This window comes from Thunnus albacares, chromosome 2 (assembly GCF_914725855.1).
Source record: "Thunnus albacares chromosome 2, fThuAlb1.1, whole genome shotgun sequence".
Lineage (NCBI taxonomy): Eukaryota > Metazoa > Chordata > Actinopteri > Scombriformes > Scombridae > Thunnus > Thunnus albacares.
The window spans coordinates 14,383,360-14,400,843 of record NC_058107.1 but is presented as its reverse complement, the minus strand read 5'-3'; the positions used below and the strand labels follow the sequence as shown (position 1 = coordinate 14,400,843).

The window sequence follows — 17,484 nt, the reverse complement described above, 5'->3', positions numbered from 1 at the left end:
AGTAGAGCTGATTCAAATTCAGAGTGTCTTTCACTAAAAGCTGTACCAGATATATGTTTTTAATGTAAAAGTTGGACAACAAATCTTTATCATGTACAAATTGCACTTCAGAGAAATCACTTTTAGTTTATAGCGATTAAAACATGATCCAAGGATAAGATGCTGTTAATAGAAATTCTACATATACCCATATAATCAGATTAGTCAGGATCAATTTATCTCACATTTTCAACACTGCTAAGAATTATTGAGCTATAGTGTCCTTTTGTTCTGGACCGATGAGACCTGAGCAGTATTTCAGGCTTCAGTGATGTTTGCCAAAGAGTTGTCTGTCCAGGTGGATGAGCTGTCGGAGGAAACCTCTGTTAGGGATAACACCCCGGTTTTCTTTCACAGCACAAATAGCCTCCACAAGAGTCAGGTTCTGCTTCAGCATCAGGTAAGCCAGGACCAGGGTGGCGGAGCGGCTCACTCCTACATGGCAATGCACCAGCACTTTGCCTGAAAGTCAGGGAGAGACTGCATTAGAGATATGAAACACTGCTGCTGCAAAATGGTACTGAGAGCTTACAAGGTTTTCGCCTTTAATTTCTTAAGACACAAAATTGTGTAAAGCCATCAAATTGTCTTTAAACTACAGTTAAATTTTCTTCTCCCTTCTCACCTCCTCTGCTGAGAGCCCTGTGAATAAAGTCTGCCGCTGCCTGGAAGTTGACGCTCATGTTAAAGCTACAGGAGTCATGAGCCTCTATGCCCATATAGGTGATGTTCATGCCCTCATAGATATCTGGCTGTCCTCGACGTTTGCTGTGCGCTGCATTCAGGATGTGAGTGATTCGATGCCTGGATAGATCAGCCTGGTTCTCTGCACTGTGTCTGTGAAGAACACAAAGCTTCCTGATGAAGCATTTCAGGCCAGGAATTAAGTCGTTTTTAGCGCAAGGCCACTTTGGCCTTTGATAAATACAAATTTATTGGAGCATCATTGCCAAAATATAGGGCACCAAGGCCAAAACCAATTGTGCAATAACAATAACTTGTTAGTCTGCTTACAGAGACATGTGTGTGTGTTAACATTGCATCACGTTGAAAAAGCAGCAACCCGTCACATCTCACATCAAGTTATAAACTTTATGTATGTTCGTGGTTAGTTAACACTATGCAGCAATATCCTGGTAAACTTTAAAACACAATGTGTATTAATATTTACACTATACAGTGTTTAGCTGCTTGTGCTTATTACATAACGTTAATTGTTAACTAATTTTAGCTAGTGGGTTAGCTGTTAATGTTTATGTTAACGTTACACATATGTTTGCGGGAGTAGGAGAAATCTTGTGCTACTGTTGAGGTCCAGCATGAGGACGGAGAGTTCCATTTATTTGCTGCGTCCTGTGTAGTTTTAAATGCAGAAAACTGCAACTTTCTTTTCAGGGCACAATGGCCAGTTCAAAACAGGGCATGCCAAACTAGCTGTACGGGTAGTTAATTTTAGAAGGGGCATTATGGCCACACTCCGGGGCATCCACGGCACTGGATGTTTGGCCATGGTATGATTCCTGGCCTGCATTTGCATGCAGTGTATTTCAAAGTAATGGATTGAAATTTAGAAGAGCACTTCAGACATTTGAGTTAGGACTTACCAGAGATGTGAGACATGCTTTCAATGCCAGGCCACCGGTGGAAAGTCTCACATAGCATAGCTGTAGTTTACAAGTTCCCAATGTGGAATGCAACTTGAGGGATCTTGAGTTACATTCTGTATATAAATCTGATTTATGACCAGTTACTCTTACACATAGGTGGTGTGAATCCAACTCTTGACTTGGGTAATATTTGTAAGTACGGCTTAGTCTAACACCTCTATCACAACACAGGGACAATATTAGGCAAGTAATAGCCCACACACAGCAAAAGGTTAACAAACATTCCAGTCTGCAGGTTTTTACCAGAAAAAAATACAAGTTGAGCCACTTACTGGTCACCAATGTAAATCCTTGGCCACACTTCATCTGCATGGCTGATGATGGCTTTGCCAGTAAACAAGAGTCTTTCCAACTCAAACACTGCTAAACCAGGTGAACTCAGGTCAATTTCCACTTTTCGAGAAGGTGGTGTATCATTCCAGGACGCAGGAAGTTTGGATGTATATGGCATTGCTTTTTCTATACAGGGTTCAAGCGGTCCTCTGGGGCCACACAGCAGATTTCTTGCCTGCCTTAAGAAGCAACTCCTAGTCTATTAAAAACATAGTGTACAAAAAGTCAAAAAACAAAATAGTTTTCTGCAGTTTGTAGCCACTTCTTCTTACCCTAAATGTGTTAGTCTTACATGTGGCCTTGCTCTTTGAGGTGATTTTAGTCTCAGGCTTCTTCGTCTCAGATTTACTCACCACAGGGCGTCCTAAGTGTTGTCAGGCCATTTAACCCTCGAATCATATCCAGTTCCCAAGGCTCGTGGCGTCTGTGTGTGTTATGCTTTTGCATCAAAATAGCTGTCTATTTAAAGATATGACTGCTAGCAGGCAGATCTAGGGAGTGATCAACCATGCGGCAGTTTCCACTCAACACAAGAAACAAGGGATTTCTCGTTCTTGGATCTTCATAGCAGAAGTTTCTATTTTTTAAAATATTAAATATGCATATTTATCTTACTCATATATGGCTAAATATTTCACTTTATATAAATATCTATGGCTCTCTTCCCTACAGTGTTTATATGTAAATGCAATTTAACGAAATAAGTTAAGGAAAAGTTGGAACATGAAAAAAATGACAACCATTTATAGCAAAATAATTACTAAGATGCATCCAGCAATGTTAAGTGTATATTAGGGTGAAATGTTGATGTGACAGAGAGCATATTTTTGGCATATTTCTCTAGTCTACAAGTCTATGGTGGTGTGTTTGTCTTTTTTAACTTCACCAGTTGCTACAGTATGTTATCTACTCAATGAAAACATTATGTTTACCTTTAGGGTTCATGTGTGAATCTCTTTTCTACAAACTCACTCACCCAGGTTGATCCAAACTCCACCAGGCTTAAGAATGTTCCAGATGGTCTCCACATACTGTATGACGTTATGAGCTGTATTGATAAAGAAGCAGGTAGCCACACAGTCCCAGGAATGTGACAGAAACAGATGCTTGAAACATGAACACTTTTATAAATGTATATTAATAATGAGCACAATTCATCAATGATTGATTATTTGTCATTTATATTCCATTCAAAATAATTGAATTTTACTTTGGTGCATTTAATTGTGTGCTCCTTAAAGAAAACATATAACTGAATTCTTTACCTGATGGAGACATTTAACACTATCAAAACCCAGATTAGTTGAAACTGAAACCAATCTATAACCAGTTCTTGAAGCCTTAAATTAGTACTGAACTATTTTGAATTGGGCTGATACAAAAGGTGAAAGATCACCACAAATTTTACTGAGCTGGGTCTGTGTAGACCTCCATGGCGTTGTAAGCTTTGAAGGTTGACATCAGGGAATCTGACAATGCAGTGGAAATTCAAATTCCAACTAACTTAGTGATAGTCAACAACAAAAGAGGAGCTGATAGCTCAACACTCCACTGTCTCTGAAGGTTTAGGGGAGTTTGCCGGAGAGTATCACATCCACACAGACCCCAAGGCTACCCCAGTCAGACAAGGCTGCAGAAAAATACCACTGGCAGTGATCGACAGACTCACATTCTTGACGACCTGTTACAAGCTGATGTGATAGCACAGGTGACTGAACCAACACCACGGGTAAATAGCCTTGTTGTCATGGAAAAGAAAGACAAGAAGAAATTATGGGTTTGCTTGGACCCCAGTGATTTGAACAAAGCAATACTAAGACAGCATTATTCCATTCCTACAACAGACAAAGTTTTATGCAAACTTGCTGGCAAGAAGATATTCACAGTGCTGGACGAAAAGGATGGCTATTGGCAAAAAAGCTAGACAAGGAGTCATCGATGCTGTGCACATTTAACACACCATGGGGGAGATATCGGTTCAAACACCTACCATTTGGTAGTCAGCGAGTGAAGTCTTCCAATAATGCAACTGAAAAACATTCTGAGACATCCAAGGAGTCCACATCATACCTGATGACATGATCATCGCTGCAGCAACAGAGAAAGGACATGATGAGATAATACAGAAGGTGATGGCCAGAGTAAAAGACACTAATGGAAATTCAACAAAGAGAAAATACAGTATAACGTGAGTAGTGTAAACTACATGGGCCACAGTCACTTCAGATGGTGTTATGGCAGATGAGGCAAAAGTCAAAGCCATCACAGAGATGCCATCGCCTACTGACAAAGCAGGACTGCAGCAAATGCTTGGCATGACAAATTATGTAGCGCAGTATATCTCTGGTGAGGCCACCGTAACAGCACCACTGAGACGGCTGCTGCGGAAGGACAATGTGTGGCAATGGCAACATGAACATGAAAATGCAGTCAAGAAACTGAAAGATGCCCTAAGGAGTGCTCCTGTGCTCAGGTTCTTCGATCCACAGAAACAGCTTATACAGGCTGATGCGTCTAAAGATGGCCTGAGAGCGTGTCTTTTACAAGAGGGCCATCCAATAGCTTATGCATCAAGGGCACTGACAGAGACCGAAAAGAACTACATACAAATAGAGAAGGAGCTCTTGGCTATAGTTTTCTCTGTCAAAAGGTTCCATCAGTATGTATATGGAGCGAGGGTTAATGTTCAGTCACACCACAAGCCATTGGAAAACATCCTGAGCAAGCCATCAGGAACAGCTCCTTCTAGACTGTAGAGAATGCTACTTCAGCTGCAACACTATGACCTAAATGTCACCTACACACCAGGTACAGAGCTAGTAATTGCAGACACACTTTCACAAGCTGTCATACAAGGACAACACATGACAGTAGATGACATCACAGATGAGAAAGCCATGTATGCATTGGAGCCAACAGATGCCTTGAGTACAGAGACTTTAGAGCAGCTCAAAGATGAAACAAAGAAAGACAAAACACTTCAGCTGTTGCAAGACACACACAGACAAGGTTGGCCCTGACACAGGAAGCAGGTAGACTCAAGACTGACACAATATTGGCCTATCAGACACACAGTGGCAGTGGGAGAGGGAGTAATGTTTGCAGGAGACAGGATTATCCTGCCAAGAACAATGACAACAGACATCCTACAAAGGCTACATGTAGCTCATCAAGGGATACAGTGGACTAAAGCAGCAATGATGAGGGACATAGAACGAATGGTCAAGACTTGTGGATCTTGCCTGCAGGTCCAGCCCAGAAACCAGAGGGAGCCACTGTTCTCACACATCATCCCTGAGCTTCCATGGCTTAAAGTGGGGGCTGACATCTTTGAAATAAAAGGTCAGTCATTTCTGCTAATGGTGGATTACCTCTCAAAATATCCAGAGGTACTGAACATTAAGGACAAGAGTTGTTAGTGTGTGACCATGTTCCATTTGCAAGTCAGGAAATGTGAAACTTTACAACATCATGGGGCATAAAACTCACTCATTCCAGTCTGGGTTATGCACAATCAAATGGACTAGCTGAAAGAACAGTCAAAACTGTGAAACACATGCTGAAGAAAGCACAGTAAACAAACACAGACCCTCATCTCGCACTTCTCACCCTGAGAAACACACTATAACAGGCATGGAGTACTCCCCGGCACAAATGCTCATGGGCAGAGTCCTCAGAAGCACTCTGCTGAGCTCCAGCACGGTTCTCCAGCCCGCAGTGCCTAAAGATGTACACTCAACTCTCCAAAAACTACAAAAAAGACAGCAGCAGTACTACAACAGAGGAGCGAAATGGCTTCCAGAGCTGTACCCGGGTAGCACTGTTCACATGGAGACAGGACAAGGTTGGTGTCCAGCCATGGTCACTGCACAGAGGGATGAACCATTGTCCTATAACATGGTGACATCTTCTGGTCAGCACAACAGACGCAACAGACACCACTTGAGGAAAACAACACACAGCACCCAGATGAACTCAGAACTAGACTCACTAGATGAAGAGCAAACCAGAACACCAAATGCTGGTACAGCAGAGGGTGCTGACATTGAACTCTCATCCTCTTCAAAACGAGCTCAAACCAGAAGTGGCCAAGTTATACGACCACCTGAGAGATACAAAGACTTCCTGATGAGCTGGCGGTAAAGGTCATGCTCTCAACTAAGGGTTTAGTGCTAGCAACCTCTGACCCTATTTTCTGCTCTTTGCAGAGAGAAGAAAACATGTTAGACACTAATTAGCCATTGTCATGTTGAGAAAACAGTGTCAGAGTTATAGATCAATTGTACTAATACGAGCTATAAGCTCATTTGTTCTTTTGTTAAAGCAAGTCTGAGAATTAAACGGTAATTGCAATGAGACACAAAGTTCAGTTCTAAACAGAAGTTCATTATGACAATATTGAAGTGTAACTTTCATGTTGAGAAAGGAGGATGTAGTATATAGTGCCGCGCACTTGTAATGTTGTGATGAAGTTACTGATGTGGAGGCGGAGTAACACGGTGTGTGTGATTGGTCCGGTTTAGCGCTGAGTGTATGTAACACCGAATACGAGAGTCAGCAATAAACAATAACTTCATGCAGTTAAAGTCAAGTCTCTGGATGTTCATCTTATATGCAGAGTCCTCCAGCCATATGGAATCATAACAGAAGTAATACCAAGACATTAGTTGAGCTAAAGTAAGAAAATCAACAAATGAATGCCACAGGAACCTGTTTAAATCCACGCTTAGTTAATTTTGGTAAGTGCACTGACCAGTACATGAATAAAGATGAACTATCTGGCCATCTGAATAAGGAGTTTTCCCTCCAAACCTGATTTGCTATTGTTGTTTGCTGACACCATCGTTCATTTGAAAAAAAAACACTACTACTATGTGTAATATATTTTTATTATACCTGTAAAATCTAAAAGCATCGATTATTCACCGGAAATGTTGCCTGTCCAGTCTGGCCTCCCATTGGGGCTGTATTTTGTTCTTTCTTTGTTAAAATACTGTCCTCCTTGCGTTCCCTCTCCTGCTGTTTCAGCCAACTATTTTCAGTGGAAAGTAGCTAAAGCATGGATGTATAGTAAGAGCTGGATACTGGACCAAAAATGGCACCCATTCAGTCCAATAAGAATTGCTTGATTGTTGCATACGCCAAAAAAAGTTTCTTGACTAGGGATTTTCTTCCATGTTGTGTGGCCCACTGAATATGCACAGTGGTGTCCCCCGCTGGCCCCGCCACGAGTTCCTGCTCGGCCCATAGACTTTACATTGTGATGACGTCACAGATTTTTAAATCCCTTTTCTCAGGTCGAGGAAAGTTTTACAAATATAAAACCTCCATGGATCAAAAATTCATAATAGAATAGAGTCATAATTGACCTTGTTTGCAGTGCGAGGTGTCCTGTCAACAGTTTTGCAGATGTCTCTTTTACAATGGTGGTCTATATGGAAAATGCTTTTTCATGAGTGGCCTCTGGGAAAAATTGGCTGCAAGGCAGAGTGGCGGCACCCTATCCAGCTCTTATAATATATCCATGAGCTAAAGCCTGCTGGAAAAGTTGCTACTCCCTCTTCTTCTTCTTCTTCTTTCCATTTATTGGTGGATTGCAATACTAACTTATAGGTGCATACCACCACCTACCAAAAAAGTATGTAGAACGGGATCCAGTTAACAATAGCCTACTCAAAAAAAAAAAAATCTATACTTAATTCTGTTTAACAATCCGGCGTTTACTGAGAATTCTACTACCTCTCTCTGAATTTCCCTTACCTTATCACTACTATTTCCTAGTATCCCTTCCAAATCCCATCCCCATTTGGCCTCTCACCCTGTCACTATAGAAATAGTGTCTTATTTAAACCAGTGTGATCAAATCTCATTCTGGATAGCACTACCTCCTCTCTTCTATTTTTTCCTTTGACACTCTGTGCTCAAAGTGTTTTGTATCCTGAGGTATGTTCTGCCCTTACTGTCCTCATCCTACTTTTTCTGCTAAAATTCCAATAATTTCTTTTTAATTATAGCTTTACCTTCTCCTTTTCCAAACAGAACTGACCTAGGATGATGTTGCATTTATAAACCAACATCATCATGAAAAATGTCCCTACAGAATCTTCTCACCAAGATACAGAGTGACAGAGAACTCTGGTGGTCATCCAGAATTCATAGAACCATAATTACATGTGTAACTCTCATTCTATTTCATTCTTCCTGACCGCCAGAGGCAGTGTTTAACACTGGATGACTACTACCAACATAGTCATGAGGAAACCCACCTTACCAGGAATGGCCTTAGGAAAGACCATTGCCGCAACTGCATGGGGAGTGGCGACATTGACCCTGTAAAAATGGGCAAAGGTGCACGGTGTTGCCCAGGTGGCTGCAGCACAAATCACTCCTGGTGGAGTGGCCCCTGACATTAAGAGGTACGGGGAGACCACTGGAACTGTAAGCATCAAATGCCTCAAGGCCCTCACTGGGCAGAGCAGTTCTGCTGAAGTAGCCTCCTCACCCTGTAGACCTGAAGGGTCATATGCTGCCAGCAGAATGACCTGATTAGAGTGGGCTGGAGCCACCTTTTTTAACAAGAATGATGGATTAGGCCAAAGTGCCACCCCTGTGCCATCTGAGCTCCACTGCATGCACGATGCACTCATGCCGCCACCACATTCTGTGGCCCCAGCAGATATATGGCCCTGAAGATAGAAAAGTGTGGGAAAGCCCCATGAGGAGCCACTGTGCCACCTGTAGTGACAGGGTTGACCTTGTGCCCCCTTGAAGATTTACATGGTAGACCACCATCTTGTTGTGGGACCATACTAGAACATGCCTGCCCTACAAACACAGTAGGAATTCGTGAAGTGCCAAATACATAGCACAGAGCTCGAGCACATTTATGTGCACCATCGATTTCTGTACCACCAGAGCCCCCTTACCGCTCTGTGCTGCCATACAGCCCCCCAACTGGAGGACAAAGCATCGGTCATCACCACCTCGCGACGCGAGGCCAGATATGCCTGGTCTCTCCGTGGCCGCAATGCAAGGAGGCATCAGCCAAACACCCTGACCTTCTTGGATCTGTGGGACCTCGGATCTAAATGGAGGCCATTGATCCAAACTTGGAATGGCCACAAGTGCAGGAGGCCCAGCGGTACAACGGAAGCCACTGACGTTGACATACTTAACAGCCTGAGAAAAAGGCTGTACTCCAACCTCCTTCTCCTCCTCCGAGGAGTTGGGAAGGCCAGCATTTGGTGGGAGTCCAGGGTTAACCCAATGAACACTACCCTTCGATTGGGTATGAGACAACTTTTGGCATAATAGATGGTAAGGCCCAACTGTGTCATGTGACGGAGAAGGACTATTGAGCTATTGGAATGTGAAAGTACATGTCCTTCAAATCGATGGACATGAACCAACTGTGCCGCATCACAGCTTGGAGCACATCTGCTGTACTCAGCATGTGGAAGGGCAACACCTTCAAAAACTCGTTCAGCCCTCATAAGTCCAGTATAGGGCCAAACCCCCCCTCCTTTATTGGTATCAAAAAATAAACTGAGTAGAACCCACCTGGCTGTGTCTGCAGATCTAGTTTCTCGATGGCGTCCTTCTCCACGAGTGCCTGAGAATTTGCCAGATCGCTGACCTTGGTCAGTCTGATCCCACAGAAAACTGGGGGCCAGTGTCAGAATTGAAGATTGTACCCCTGGGAAAGTGCAGCCTTCCCAGCAGCACCTCAGCTGCTGGGATAAACGTCTGACAGCTGGCCCCGGGCCCTCAGGGCCTGCCACTCTGGCCCTTTGGGTCCCTGGGGGGTGATACCCAGAACCTTGACCCTTCTGCATCTGAGGCCCCGGCCGTGTGGGAGCTGCAGAAAGAAAAGACACCTGTCATTATTCTACCTGCAATGAACCGGTGAAAACACTAGTCACAACAGCTCAAGAGTCAGAGAGCAGCCAAGGCTGTCTAGTCACAGCTGGTGGAGGGCGAAAAACTGTAGCTCCAACCATGCAGTTGCAGGGCTCCTTGAAAAAATTCACCAACTATTGTCTCACTGAAATCAACCTGCATCCGCGTATCACCTGCTGCAAGAAAATTAAAAGGGACATTTTTCATGATGACATGGGCTTATACACACTACGTTATCCCAGGTCACTGACTTTGTGTGACTTTGTTGACAAAGTAAATACTCAATGTACGAGTGCGAGACGGATAACATCCAGTGTTAAGCACTGCCTCTGGTGGTCAGGAAGTATGAAACAGAACTTCCCTGATTGATTTCAAGCTTTGAAAGCTCAGAAGAACTGCAGCCAATACACAGATTACACATGTACATGTACAAGTACATATTGTCCGTCTAACTGGTTTAAAGTTTGAAACCCCAACTATATGACCATTGTTCGACCTTTAAAATAACATCCTTAATCTTTCTCAACACATTTGTCTCACCCCTCCAAATTATAGCTCCGTCATCTGCATAAAGTGAAGAACATATCCTTCTATCTAAATTCATAAAAATATTGTTGATCATGATATTAAATAACACTAGACTAATAGCACTTCCTTGAGGGATTTCGTTAGCTATATCAAATTCATCAGATAAGGCTGGCCACACTTTAACTCTAAAGAAATAATTAAGCCTTTAAACTAATATCTTTTCCATCCATTTACATGGATGTGTAATTAAAGCAATTGGTCTGTAATTTCCAGGAACATTTGGATCTTTACCAGGTTTACGAAAAGGCAAAATAACTGCACTCTTCCAACTTTTTACCAGCAATCCCTTTCTCCAAATCTTATTAAAAAGTTCCAGAATGACACTCAGAACTGTATCAGGAACATAACATAACTAGTTGGTCCTGTCCTGTAGCTGTGTTTCCAGCAGTGGTGGAAGAAGTACTCATTTCCTTTACTTAAGTAAAAGTACCAATACAGCAATGTAAAAATACTCCATTACAAATAAAAATCCTGCATAAAAAATCCTATTTAGGTAAAAGTACATAAGTATTAGCAGCAAAATGTACTTAAAGTATTAAAGTAAAAGTACTCATTTCATCCCTCTGACTGATATATTATTATATATGACATCATTAGATTATTAATACTGAAGCATCAGTGTGTAAGCAGCATGTTACTGTTGTAGCTGCTGGAGATGGAGCTAGTTTGAGCTGCTTTACATACAGTTAGCTAATTTACTCCAGTGGTTCCCAATCACTTAGGGGTCGGGTCCCTCCAAAGGGTCACCAGATAAATCTGAGGGGTCGTGAGATGATTAATGAGAGAGGAAACTGGAATGTTAGTATACTTCCTTTCACCGCTCATTTTCTTTAACATTAACCCAACATTACCTATTTTCACTTCTCTACCTATAGCAGAATTTCCTCAATGCATTCTTTTTACTAGATTTGATAACTCTACAAGTCAGAGCTTTTTCTCTTTGATAGTCAAATAAATTTTCTTGATTCAAGTTGCTCTTTAATACTTGTAATGCTTTATTTCGCTCTCTAAAAGCTTTGGTGCAACCCTCATTCCACCATGGTGCAACTTTCCTTTTTCCGGTTATTCTACTCATAGGTAAGTATAGGCAAACTAAATCAGTCACTACAGTTACACATTCTTCTATATTACTATCCATTGAAATAGAATTAGCTTCCTTTGAACAATATTTTTGAATTTTTCCCTGTCAACTTTTTCAAAGCACCATTTCTCTAACGTATCTTTCATGGGCATGTTTCTTCAGATTTATAGAACAAAAAATTGGAGAATGTTCACTTCCTATGTTGGATTGATCATTTATCTTCCATTCACAAGAACAAGCTAGATTTCTAGAAACCAGTGTTAAATCTATACATGAAAGAGCATTTCAGCATACACTGAGAGAGAGAGAGAGAGAGAGAGAGAGAGAGAGAGAGAGAGAGAGAGAGAGAGAGAGAGAGAGAGAATTAGGAAAATTAAACTTAAATTGACTGTAACTAGCTCTATCATTTTTTTCAAGCAACTCCTCAATGTGTATCTAAATCTACCTCTAATATTAACAAACTGTTTTATGTAGGTTGTTGACTCTCTAACTGAAGTAGCATGAATAGAGAGATGATCATGCACTGGAATAAATTCACTACTGTTAATTCTGTCGATTAAGAGAAAACAAAATCAAACTCAGTAAAGTTAAATAACTTTGAATAAAAATAATGAGGATCAATTAGATACACACATTCACAACTCATTCACGTCTCTGTCTGGCTGATGATTGATCCACTGAACGCTGTCCCACCTGCTGAGAGGTCAATCCAAAGAGTCACATTAGCGCTCATTTACTGATAAATACTGGCGACTCCCTTCAAGGAGAGGAGTTAAGGTCCGTCCAAAAAGTTGCTATAGCCTATATGTCGCCAGTCGCTTTTATGAGAAAAAGTCGCTAAAGGGGTCTGAAAAGTCGCTAAACGTAGTAACAAAGACACTAAATTGGCAACACTGCAGCCATCCAATCAAAAATCGTCCTTTTCTTGGGATTTATTATTTCCAGCAGACCAGGCTTTATGAAGCGCACTGCTGCCACCCACCGCTGGATGATCAAACTGCATTATTAACAGGTGTTACACACTATTTGGTGACCCAACAGATTGTGTGACCTGCAGTGTTGAAAGTACTCAAAAGTATCAATACCACAATGTAAAAATACTTCATTATAAGTAAAAATCCTGCATTTAAAATCCTACTTAAGTAAAAGTATAGAAGTATTACCAACTAAATTTACTTAAAGTACTAAAGTAAAAGTACTAATTTTGAAGAAAATAGGGCTGTGACTGATATATTGAATAAATTTAACAAAATACATTATTAATACTGATGAGTCAATGCATAAGCAACATTTTATTGTTGCAGCTGCTCGAGGTGGAGCTACTTTGAACTGCTTTGAAGGGTCATGAGATTAATCTAAGGGCTCTTCAGATGATAGGTTGGGTAGGAAAAAAGAAAAAGCATAGCTGTGCCACATACATTTGGATGAATTTTTCCGAAGGTTTCTTTAATTTTACATTGTTATGAAATATTGGATGGTTTTAGTTTCACCTCCTTGTGCCTCAAACAGTTATTTATTTGAGAGCATGTGAGAGGAAATGTCTTTTTGGTGGAACTGCAAACAACTCATAGACATCTGAAACATGACAAAAAGAGACACAAATACATTGATTTTTTATAAGGGCCCACAAGCCAAAAAGTTTGGAAACCACCCATTAAATCTTTAATAATGCAGTGTCATTTATAAGCTTATCATTCTTGTATTTCATGCAAAATTTTCATCATCATCAATTTTCATCATACTTTACATCATGAAAAGTAACTGAGCTGTCAAATGTAGTGGAGTAGAAGAATTTCAGCTATATTGCCACTGCAAACGTACTTTATCACACTTAATGTTTAAAGCTGTTACCAAACATGGTGCCATTGCCACCACAGTGTTTAGATAGAGTCACATGTTTTAACCGGTATTCAAAAGGTTGCATATAAGCAGTTAACTGTCAGGTCAACTGCCTATAAGCAAACTTACATAATAAAATAAAAAAATAAGTTGATTTTCATCCTGTAGCGAAATAAATGGAAACCAGTTGTCCCCTGGAAAGTCCGTCAAAAACTATTCTATATACACTAATACACTACTGTGGTAGTATTATTGTAGTAAATACTTTACAATTTACAATATTTATAGTGGGCCAAAACATTTAAAATCAAATCTTTTAACTCTTTGCAGAGGACTCTACCCCTTCAAAGTTGTTGTAATAATGCACCTTAATGCAGTACCTCCCCTTCTTCTGATTGGTTCAGGCAGCTTTCATATTATTTCCCAGTCATAGTCCCTCTTGGTACATCATGTGCACGGCACAGTGGCAATAAAGTCCATCTTGTTTACACATGAACTAGTTTAAAGGTTTTACATATGTAGCTTGACTATAATCTACACAATTTAAGACAATTTAGCCTGCTTTATTTTAAAACTAACTAATCACAATTCCTATTTCTGATTTGGTGAAAGATGATTCAGTGGTTGTTGACATGATATGAATAGTCCAGTTTCTTTTTTTCTTTTTCTTTATCCAAATAATGAACGGAAATCAAATTTCATTTCCTCATTTCAGCATTTTATCATCCCATGATTTCATATTTTAAAACAGCAACAGATGTTTCATATTTATAAGAAAACATATCAGAAAAAAGGGTTTGTGTGCAAGTAGGTCATTTTATATCTAGTGAGAGCAACATATGGATGTTTTTTCCAATATGGGATATGTTTATTTTCCATCCTAGGGATTTCATGAAATGAATACTGGAGAATACTGGAGAAGAGAAATAATAGTTATAGGAAAAATGTAAATTATATTGCATAGCTCCTGAAATCTTTATGGGATTACCTCTGTTTCAAGGCCTAGCAAATGCAGCCCAATCCAAAAGTTCATGATATTTGCTCTTGTACTAATAATCTGACATTGAATTATTTTACCTTCAAAAGCTAATACAAAACACTCATAAACAATAAGACTGTTATCTATACACTCAATCATACAGCAAGAGACCACAGAGCAAAGGTTTTTATGAGTATTTAATATGCGATGCAACATTGGTGCCTGAGTGAACACAAAGTTTTTACGCCATCAGATGTTTGGGTTGATAATCTTGCCCATAAAGACGATGTTTTCTGTGCTGTGCTCAGTGATCAGGACCATAAATGGTCGATTGAACTTCAAGACAGGGATGTGGCGGAAGGACATAAGTGTGATTTCTATGCCTGTAGCAGCTGCGGCAGTGGCTCCAGCCTCATCGACATCCAGAGCGGCTTTTTGCACAACCTGGGGGTAAAATGGAGGCAGAGTGAGATGAAGGGTAGATAGAATAGACAGAAGTAAATATGTGTTAAATAACAAATACTCAATTTGCACCTCTGAGACAAGCAGTTTCTGCCCCTCTGAAATGCCGCTCAGATCTGCTCGATCACTAAACATGTCTGTCATTCCCATTTCAATCAACATATCCTTCAGGGAGTAAGAAGTCTTGATGGAGAACTTTGGAATATATACATCATAAGTCCTAAAAATAGGAAATGACAAATATACAGTGATTGATCTGACAGTAGAGAACAAAGCTGGTGCTTTGAGTCAAACCTTCCATATTACAAACCAAAAATTAAAGCATGATTTTAGATCCTTCCAACCTGGACTTCATCCACTTAAGCCATTTGGTGACGTGGCTTGGACAAATGACATTCTCCAGTGTCGCCATATCATCAGGCAACAACAGCAGCATGGAGTAGGAGTTGTTGAAGGGAAGGTGGAGGACCGACGTGTTAATTGCCTGGTCATAATAAGTATCAAATTGCCGCTCCATATTCATCATCTGGACAGGAACCTGGAGGAATTTGAACATGAACATGAATGATACACAATAAAATAGAGTTGTGCACCCTATCAAATGTGGCTGATTTCTAGTCTAATTATTGTAATTTAAAGATATTCTCAATAAATGGTGCAATTTTGAACCTTGGTGCTCTCATCAACAGTGAACGTGTCCTCCTTGGTGAGCTTGGGATCAAATGGAGTCGCCCACTTTCCTGTTAAACAGTGATGAGCAGAGATAAAACACAAGTGATGGCTGGTGTGTAAAATCTGAAACAAGAGTATCTGAAATGCAGAAGTGACCTTAAAAAGAGTGAGAGTGTACAAAATAGATCTCATCTCACGTACCTTTGTAGAATATGTAGCTGACGAGATACATGACTGTGCTTGGGTCCAGGCTTTCCACCAGCTTATCAATCTTCCCGTTGGTCTTCTCCTCCACATACTTATTGATAGTGTCGGCACTGTCTGTGCTTTTGGTGAAGTCAACTTCAAACCCATCTGCAAAGTAGGACTGCTTCAAGACGTCCAGGAACTCAGGCTGTGGCTTGAAGCGGTTATCCACAAACACAGCGGTCCCTTCGCTGATATCTTGAGATGTCTTGTTTGCCCTTTGTAGGAGCGTACGGAAGGACTGATCCACATCTGTCTGCGTCAGTAGAGAGCTGTTGAAACCCAGACTACTGAAGAGCTGCCGGTGGGTCTCCCCCCGTGCTCCAACAGACAAGGCAGCCAAGGCGATGGACAAACTAGCTGGTGAGAAGAAGATATTCTTGCCTTGAGATTCAGTGTGAGCTGCTAACTTTTTGTACATACGGTAGGCAAACTCTTTGTTTGCTGAAGTCACCCGTGAGACGCTGTCAGCACTGCTGTCGAGTGCGGTGTCTTGGTCGTGACCTTCATGGTGATGGCCTCTGCCCACGCAGACCACTGCTGATAAGATCCAGATACACAGGGTTGCACGCATCATGGTGAACTAAGAAAAAGGTTCAAAAGTGCAGCATTGATCATCGATTTACATAATGTTTGCTGCAGAAAATACACAAGTAATTTTCCCAGAAGTCACAATAAATATATTGTTTTAAAGGCCCTGAAAACATATTTCTCAATCAGCTTTTTACTGTGAGTAATGGAGTCTTACATAAACACTATTTTCTGCCCAAGTTACAACAGTTTAGGTTATTTTTATTTTACGTTTGTGCACCAATCAGGATTTAGCAAAATTTGAATCACAATTTGAGTTTTGACTGTTAAACCTTATTTTTAAATTTTGATTGTTGCATATTCAGTTGTTAATATTTAATGTTATAGAGAAATACTTAGGATATATTGCCATTTTTCAGGGGTGTTAAAATTGAATCCCTGAAATTAGAACAATACAATCATTGTACCTCCAAGAGGAGGACAAGATGACTGAAATTAGTCATTTTAAAGTCCCCCTCCAACCAAATATGTGTTTTGCGTATTGCTACTTCACATGGATGTTATTAGTTCGGAAGCCAATCATGGTCAAATATGCAACTTTATGGAAAAAAAACCTATAATACACAAATGTTTATCTCAATCAGAATATTTTTATGTCTTAAAACATGCCCGCAGGGGATCTTTAAAGAATTTATATTAGAAGTCCTGACACCCATATTTTCCAGTGTGCGTAGTTACATCTTCAACTAAAGATATCAAACACAATCTGATTGTTGGCAGAGCAGTTGCACATATAAATGAAAATACACTGCTGAAATAATTCATGTGAGACTTACCTTCTTCATCCACAGACACCAAAGGACAGGCTGGACAGAGGGAGACGTACTGATTATAAGGCTGATCAGAGCAACTGAACTTTGGCTGTGTTTATTCTTTATCCCACCCACTTATTTGCTCAGCTACTGTATTTGTTCTGTGTAATGATTACTGTCAAACTGTGGTGTCATGCTGAGATTGCAAAGGAGAGATGCAAAAGCCAAAGCAGCCATAGTTTGCTTCAGCAGCATTTACAAAAAGCTGTGAGTGATGATCACTGTCTCTAGCCCATCATATGATGCACTATAGAAACCCTTTGAATGATTTTATAT

General features: G+C 40.6%; 2 protein-coding genes across 5 annotated transcripts; both read right to left on the bottom strand.

The window, feature by feature from the left end:
* Positions 1 to 41: 41 nt before the first annotated feature.
* LOC122993325 (dual specificity protein phosphatase 26-like) lies at positions 42 to 12,537 on the bottom strand. 4 transcript variants are annotated; one of them, XM_044367398.1, is made up of 5 exons: positions 9,600 to 9,688; positions 3,016 to 3,087; positions 1,979 to 2,238; positions 665 to 876; positions 42 to 501 (listed from the first exon to the last, which is right to left on the bottom strand). In XM_044367398.1, exons 2-5 carry the CDS (start codon positions 3,067 to 3,069, stop codon positions 305 to 307), a joined length of 723 nt encoding a protein of 240 aa, XP_044223333.1. In that variant the 5' UTR covers positions 3,070 to 3,087; positions 9,600 to 9,688; the 3' UTR covers positions 42 to 304. The 4 variants fall into 4 exon arrangements, with proteins under 4 accessions (XP_044223333.1, XP_044223343.1, XP_044223351.1 ...); XM_044367408.1 differs by lacking the exons at positions 1,979 to 2,238; positions 3,016 to 3,087 and adding an exon at positions 12,241 to 12,537 and having other exon boundaries at positions 9,600 to 9,897; XM_044367416.1 differs by lacking the exons at positions 3,016 to 3,087; positions 9,600 to 9,688 and adding an exon at positions 2,332 to 2,533.
* Positions 12,538 to 14,604: 2,067 nt separating this feature from the next.
* Positions 14,605 to 17,260, bottom strand: LOC122993302 (hibernation-specific plasma protein HP-55-like). Its single transcript, XM_044367350.1, has 6 exons — positions 17,173 to 17,260; positions 15,761 to 16,388; positions 15,557 to 15,627; positions 15,232 to 15,425; positions 14,960 to 15,107; positions 14,605 to 14,869 (listed from the first exon to the last, which is right to left on the bottom strand). Exons 1-6 carry the CDS (start codon positions 17,179 to 17,181, stop codon positions 14,675 to 14,677), a joined length of 1,245 nt encoding a protein of 414 aa, XP_044223285.1. The 5' UTR covers positions 17,182 to 17,260; the 3' UTR covers positions 14,605 to 14,674.
* Positions 17,261 to 17,484: the final 224 nt, after the last annotated feature.

Excerpts from the sequence above, each read along its gene's own strand:
- LOC122993325 (XM_044367398.1), bottom strand. The coding sequence starts at position 3,069 with ATGTGGAGACCATCTGGAACATTCTTAAGCCTGGTGGAGTTTGGATCA. Across the intron at positions 877-1,978 it reads AGGATTTACATTGGTGACCA|ACACAGTGCAGAGAACCAGG; the intron begins GTAAGTGGCTCA and ends TGTTCTTCACAG. Across the intron at positions 502-664 it reads CAGGGCTCTCAGCAGAGGAG|GCAAAGTGCTGGTGCATTGC; the intron begins GTGAGAAGGGAG and ends CCTGACTTTCAG.
- LOC122993302 (XM_044367350.1), bottom strand. Across the intron at positions 15,628-15,760 it reads CAGCTACATATTCTACAAAG|GAAAGTGGGCGACTCCATTT; the intron begins GTACGTGAGATG and ends ACTGTTTAACAG. Across the intron at positions 15,108-15,231 it reads CTTAAGTGGATGAAGTCCAG|GACTTATGATGTATATATTC; the intron begins GTTGGAAGGATC and ends TCCTATTTTTAG.